We start from the raw sequence: 7,732 nt of genomic DNA, 5'->3' as shown, positions 1-7,732 counted from the left end.
TTTAATAATCACATATTTTCTATATTTTATTTTATATAAATTTTACTTATTTGACCACTATCCATATCAGTTTTCATCAACAGTTAAATGATCAATTAGTAAAAATTTAAGTTTGACTTCTCAGTACGAATTATAAATAATAGAATAAATTATATTAACAAGAATACAAGTAATAACTAGAAAAAGTTACTAACTTTTTTATGAAAAGATTTATTTTTATTATATATATATATATATATATATATATATATATATATATATATATATATATATATATATATATATATATATATATATATATATAACAGATTCTATTCTAACCTCAAAGAAAATCGCCCCTTTAAGGTGGGAAGGGAAATAAGTTTAGGTGGCAGTGTGGAAGGCGAAGACGAGATAGGGCATGGGCGACAGCACCTGAGCAATTCACCTCTTTCTGCTTCTTCATCATCACCATCATCGTCATCTCTTTAATCAACAATCGTATCTGTAACTTCAACTACCCTTTCATTCAACCATGTAAGCTTTCAAAATTTCTTTCATGCCTTCACTCCCACTACCTTCTTCCTTTAAATCAAAACCCTTTAAAAAAAAAAATCAAATAAAGATGTTACTATCCTCTTACCATTGCGTGATTCGGTTCGTTTGTTTGTGTCTTTTTGTTTTTAAACACAAGGAAGCTGAAGGCGTCAGTGAATCGACCTCCCACACCAGATGTGATCGAAAATGCCCCTGAAAGGGAGCCCACGCTTCAAGAGCTCATCAATATCAAGGTTTCGTCTTTTTGCTTGTTTGTTCTGTTCCAAGTTTCAATTGATTTTTTTTTTGGAATGGTTATTATGGGTCTTGAAGATTAGTTTAGTTTGTTAGTTTTTGATGGTGTTGTTGGGTTTCTTGAATGGCTGTGAAGTTGATCGAGACCGGAGAGAAGGAGCGTCTCATGGAGCTTTTGAGGGAAAGGCTTGTTGACTGTGGTTGGAAGGATGAAATGAAAGCTCTTTGCAGGTATTTTTATTTATTTTTTGTTTAGTGAATAGTACACCCGCTTACCAAAATTGTGATGAAACTATGGAGAATGGATTTATTGGAAGAGACTAATGATCTCCTTTAGTATTATCTGTGCTCTCTTCAAATGAAGATATCTCTAGAAAAAATAATTGTCATATTAGATAATAAGATAAGTTTGTTGACGTTAATAAATACCATTTAAAGTCATACACTATGATTTTAGTTTGGTCGGCAGTTTATTATACTTTCATGCTATGGGTTTCTCTTAGTCCACTACACTAAAGAGTGTTCTGGTCATGATACTGGAAATGAGCTTTTACACCCTGTTGGGATTGAACATGTGTTCCCACAATGTGTGAGAACAAGGTGTATTATGCTGACAGTAAATGTAAATTAAATTCATTTCATTTTATTTTAGGTTTGTCACCATGATTCTTTTTCTTCCTATAGAGGCACTTTGTGGGTTATAGCCTTGCAGGGTTATTTATTATCGATTCAGTAAGTGAGTTTTAGAAGTTCTAGATGCCCTTTTGAGTATACTAGAAGCAAAATAAGTATTTTCTAGTACAGGGGAAAACAGAATTATTCGAATTTGAAATTAAATATTTGCCATTCTATATTAGACTCCAGTTCCCATTCGGACCAGTAACACAAGGGTGACTTCTTGTGTAGAAACTTTTGCTTACTGCTATTGACAACTATGGCTCAGATTTCTAATTAACTCTAGACATTTAGATACAACTTTAAGTTTGACTGACGGAATGAACGAATTATTTCTACTTGTTTGGTGTCTTCTTTGTGTGTCTATCTAGTGCTTTGGTTGTATGTAGTGTTAAATTCATTATATGCTTTAGTTGGCACTTAATTCTAGGACCGTGTGACTATACACAAAATGTTTCCATGATAATATCAGGTCTTCTCCCTGGCTGTATATTGATTCAACTTTGCTGTTTTATCTCACTCTGTTGTTCTTTTCTGATTGTTTCTACCATTTTGTGCTGATAAACGCTCACTTGTGTGAAATTGGAACTTCTTGTCCTTTTTACTGCAGAGCCGTTGTGAAGAAGAAAGGGAGGAATAATGTTACTGTGGATGAACTTGTACATGTCATTACTCCAAAGGGCCGAGGTAGAGAATTAGGTGTTTCATAGTTTGAATTTCTTTTCTTCTCTTTTCTTCATACAAAAAATTTCCAAGCTTAATAATGTTGTCTGATCTCTGTTACCGACCTCATTTATAGAATAAGACATTTTTGTTGAGGGTTGTGCATATAGAAAATATATAGAAAATTTGAATTTAGTTGAATGAAACTCCTCATTAGGTCAACACCACCCAAAATTCTTCAAAATCTAATGATTAATATTTTATGTAGTCCTTACTGAGCAGGGTACTACGTGTTTAAACATTTGAAACTGAACAATTATGCCACGGTGTGTTTTCTTTATCAGAAAGGTGTCCAACTGACAATATAAAGAACTTGTCAAACTTGTTTTTTTTGTTTTTCGCAGCCTCCGTTCCTGATACCATAAAGGCTGAGTTGTTGCAGAGGATTCGCACATTTCTTGTGTCTGCTGCTCTCTAATCTATTCAAGGTGTGGTTGGTGTTAAACCTCACTAATATGTTGTAAAGATTATGGGTGGAACTAGTAAGAACTGCACACACTTGTACTAGGTTTTTTCTGGAAAGTATATGAATATGTCTTGTAAAAGCATGATTATTTCACTCCTTGCAATATAAATTTGAAAAATAATTTTTTATCCAAAATTACTAGTATGTAACAGTCTTATTCCTTGCTTTTATTTTGGCCTTTTATTTTGGCGTTTATGCAAAAACATTTGTTATACAAGCAAAAGTTCGTTTACTTGCGTGTATGCTTTTAAATATCATCGTACTACAGCTGACATAAATAAAATTTCAAATTTCTGATACATGCATGTGAAAGGTAATAGTAATTCCTTTATTCGAAGATTTCATGTTTTTACAAAAGAAAGCTATGTACATATTCATTTCAGGTAAAGAAAATCCTTAACTTATACACCTATAATTACAATTCCACACTATTTCAAAGGTATGATCTTTGAGCTTTTAACTACATTATTTGACCCCAGCATTTGGTATCTTGAGCATTGAAGTCTATTTAGGTGTACCATCTCAATTTGCTAGATCTTCTCTACATCTAGTCTCTTTCCCCTTCTTATCATTTGAAGGCTTTCCAATTTGTCTTGAAAGTTAAACAGACTTAGAAGTCACATTGGGCCGATTGAATTGTACTCTCACCTTGCCCAAGATAACAAGTAGGGAGCATGGTTACAATATCACATTGATATTTTCAAGGTTTGATGCTGATATCTTGAACACTGATGAAAAGGGAAGGGTTATCACAACATTAGGTGTTCCTACTAAATCTATAATCATAAGGGTTATCACAGCATTAGGTGTTATCACAGCATACCGATTCATCGATAACATTATTTCGTACTAATTTAGACAAGTTGGTCTGTTTTAGATATTTATGACACTTAGAAGTGAGTTGATTGAATGATCTACTATAGGATAAAATGGTGGGTTTTAGGTCAAAATGACACGGCAATCCATAAAACTATTCATCTTAATACTACAAACGCTAATTGATTTATCAACATGTGTTTTCTGTAAATTAGTCTTGCAAAAATAAAAGGATTGAGTGTGTTAGCATACCAATTTTAACATTGTTAACTATAAATCTTAAATACAACTTTTAAAGTAGTTATTATAAATTAAGTATTTTATAATCTGTCAATAATTCATGATTATATGAAAATTTAAAAATCTTTGTACTGTGAGCATATATAACATTTTCATTCATATTTCATGTTGGTTACTTTTTAATAATTTCAGAGAGATTAAAAATTAACAGTAACATAATGTTTAATGTTTATTTTCTTAGTCATATATTCACCTTTTAAAAGAATTATTACTTTTACGTATCATTTATTGGACGGAAAGAAAGATGCAGGAAACATTTTTATATTGTTTTTTAATTATTTTTCTGTCAGGAAAAAAAAATATTTATTATGTGATCTTGCATTCAACAATACAATGCTTTTACAATGTGTTATGATGATGTCATCTAAGTAATTTATTTATTTGATGAATTTAAAATTTATCGGGGAAAGATAAGTTGTTTAGATGAGACAATTAAAAGAGAATTGAAATTTTAGAATTTTGTTAGAATTATTAAACTACATAAAATTAAAGAATTTCAAATTTTATCTAAGAATTTGAAATCTTTATATTGTTAAATTCTTTCTAGTTCGAGTTAACCTAGGTTTGGGTTGATTGATTTTACTTGACTTGATTCTAGATAGACTTAACTTAATCTCATGTGATATCTCAGCCCAATACGACTTAGTCTTTATGTTGCTTTGGCCCAACATGACTTAGACTTGGTCAGAGCTTAATTCGACCGAACTTGACTCAACATGGATCTAGTCCAATTCAACTGAACATGATTATGCCATGATTCAAGTAATATTGCATATACGATTACAAATTACAATTGTTCACAATCGTTTCTTCCCATAATTGCATTACGTGCACTTGAATAAAATTGTCCAATTCAAATTGAAAATCAAATAATTTGTTTGCGCATCCAAAGGCCCACTAGATCATGTATCGTTGTATCAACTGTAGACGCTGTGTGAGTTCAATTTTTCCCCAACTTCTAGTGAGACTTGTTTGATTGTGCCATCTGATGAAGGTCAAGTTAAATTGTCTAGCGTCTAATAGAACTTAAAAACTTATTTATATAAATGATTTTAGTTGAAACTTGATTAATCTCAATTAAGCAAATTCCAATTACAATATTGGATTTAGTCTCAACATATCAAGTTAAATATTCTAAAAGTGAATGAAAATATGATCATCACTCACCATCCTATCTTAACCCCTTTTTTCATGTACTTTTCTCACATCACTAGTATCTATTGTCAATTTCCATTTCATTTATTACATATATATTATGTGATTATTAAGCTTTCATCTCTTGTCTTTTTACTTGTTAAAGCTTTCCAAGATGTAACCAAAAGTACATTTACACAAGGGTTAACTGAGGAACTTTATGGTTAGAACCTTGTAGGAAACTTGGAAACTTAGTGAAAAGATGGATTAGAAAGATGTTGAGATTCCAGTCTGGACAATATATTGGATGTTAAAAGAATTAAGTCAAGTAGTTATGTCTGTTATGTTAGTTTACTGGTTTATTCTGTTATTAAATTAGTAGCACCTATTATTTCTCTATATAAATACTCTTCCTTTCACATATCAATAATAGTATGCTTTCACAATATTCAGTATCAGTCTTTCTTTCTAGATTCTGACAGTTTCTAACATTGGAAACGTCGATATCTCGAGCACTAGAACTCCCATTGACATGATTCCAAAACGAGGTGAAAGTTCACATTGTAAATTGTAATTTAGGCTTATGAAACACTAATTTTAGATGTGTAGAACGAGAGTTATGAAGACGTGATAAATCTGGACAGAAGTGAGTTTTTGATTTCGGGTGAAAGAAGAAGACGTGAATATGAAAGGTGGAAGGAGAGAATCACTTTTCCAAAGGAGGGAAAAGTCCTTTGATACAGTCAAAGGTTCTTGAATCACTCAAGAACTTAGGAGAATCACTCTCACTAAAATAAAAGAGATAAACTATAATTTTCTGAATAAAACTCAATTTGTTTCCATTGATAAAAATGGTTCAGCTTATATACAAGCTTTAACCATCAAAATTACAAAAGGCCCATAAATTACAATTACATCCCACTTAGCTATTAATGATCCCACTACTTAGTGGTTGATTGTAACTATAAATTTGACAACCCAAAGGTCACCCCAAAAGCATTCAGTTATGCTTCCTCTTGGTCTCCGAAAGGTTGATTCTTAAGTTAGCAAATGGGATCTTATTACAACTTGAAAATAAAGCAAAACTAAAACCCATTAATTGGTTAAGCCAAAACATAATTTGTTCAACCAATTTTACAAAGCATTGAGCCCTTATTTAAACAAACTAATAACTTAAAAGAAATTGTAACAAATTGGTATATTAGTCCTTCTCCATTTGGGCCATGATGCAATTCACAACCTTGGTCTTTTCTACTTGAAACTTGGATTTGTATTCAAATAATATGGACAACACTTACTGCAGAGCTTCTTTTGCTTTCCTTGCTTTAGCCCTTGTCATAGGTCCTCAAAGTTCTTCAAGTGGATCCTTGCCCTTGCTCATTGTCATGTCTCCATCAATAACTGAACCAAATTCCTTAAGCATTCCTAGGCCAAACTTCTATCAAGAATCTTATTAGGAACCAATCAAAATTCTAAGTTTCCCTCACCTAGTCTTTAACCAAGAAATGCCAACAAAAGCTTCCATATTTTTTCCAATCAAACCTTAGGTTCTCTTAGGGGTGGCAATGCGGGTTCGGCCTAACCCGTTTATGCCCAACCTGCACTTGGCCTGCAAAAAGTGGGCCGGGCTAGCCTGCCCTGCATTTTCAACACAGGTTGAAAAGTTTGGCCCACCCCACATAAATGTAGGCTCGCGGGGGCTAGCCCGCCTTTTTTAATAATTCTTATGATAAAACTTTCAATGTTCAACAAATTGGGAAACTATAACAAGTTCACAAAAATTAAGCAAAGCCTTTGGGAAGTTGGATGATAAATTGATAATTCAACATTTTCATCATATTCATATTCATACTTTGACATACACGATGCATTCTTTAAATTTTAGCACATTTAATAATACATAATACTTGTCTTTTCTAGTCATACAAGAATTTCAAATGTTCATGCAGAAGTCCAGAAGGAAAGTAACCGATATACATAAGTGCAAGTTTTTTCTTTATGCAGGCTTGCGGGCTGGCCCGTGTTGACCGCATGCCAGCTCGTGCGGGCTTCGAGCTTTCGCGGGCTGGGCTTAAGCCCACATTATCACCCCTAGGTTCTCTGCCATAACTTATGAAGGGTGGGCTAGACTTTTCAGCCCGGATTTTAACGCGAGGAGGGCCAACCTCACTCACATTTTGCAGGCCAAATGTATGACGAGCTTAAACGGGCAAACCCACATTGCCATCCCTACACCAAACGCAAACCTCAAAACATAAAAATTACTAACAATCAAAGATGGGTATTTGGCCCGTCCCACATTTTGGCCCACAAAATGTGGATCGGGCTGGTCCACCTTGAATTTGGAAAATGGGTATTTTTCAATGGTCGCCCCACTTTACCTCGTCGCCTTGCGCATGGACCTACGGGCTAGCCTACACACTAGAAAATTAATTCTCATTTTTTTAACGGTATGTACAACACATAATCACAAAACAAATCAAAATATAATTCCCTACCAACATAAACAAAATACAACCAATTCATTCGAAATCAAAGCAACAAAATCCTTAATTAAAATCAAACTAAATCAAAGATGATAATCTTTAATTTCAACCAATAAATTTAAAGCTCGTGATTAACAAAGTGGACAACTAAATATAAAAATCATTCTTCCTTTTCCATGTTAATAACATTGGATGTAACTTTGGATAAACCTTCATCTAGCACATTTTGAAAATTATTATCTTTTCCATCTTCTGCATACATTGAAACAAAACAATAAGTATTCGAGATTGAAACAATACAATAACAAAAAGTATGGATCAATCAAATAATTACCTTTAACAACAAATCCACGCTTCCAAC

The 7,732-nt window shown here is 32.9% G+C and overlaps 1 protein-coding gene across 1 annotated transcript; it reads left to right on the top strand.

Moving 5' to 3' along the window:
* Positions 1 to 312: 312 nt before the first annotated feature.
* Positions 313 to 2,770, top strand: LOC114176405 (transcription and mRNA export factor ENY2). The gene is made up of 5 exons (XM_028061450.1): positions 313 to 516; positions 674 to 770; positions 908 to 1,002; positions 2,057 to 2,133; positions 2,514 to 2,770. Coding segments are annotated over exons 1-5 (345 nt in total). The 5' UTR covers positions 313 to 514; the 3' UTR covers positions 2,588 to 2,770.
* Positions 2,771 to 7,732: the final 4,962 nt, after the last annotated feature.

This window comes from Vigna unguiculata, chromosome 1, assembly GCF_004118075.2.
Source record: "Vigna unguiculata cultivar IT97K-499-35 chromosome 1, ASM411807v1, whole genome shotgun sequence".
Taxonomy (NCBI): Eukaryota; Viridiplantae; Streptophyta; class Magnoliopsida; order Fabales; family Fabaceae; genus Vigna; species Vigna unguiculata.
This window is presented reverse-complemented; position numbering and strand designations above follow the sequence as displayed.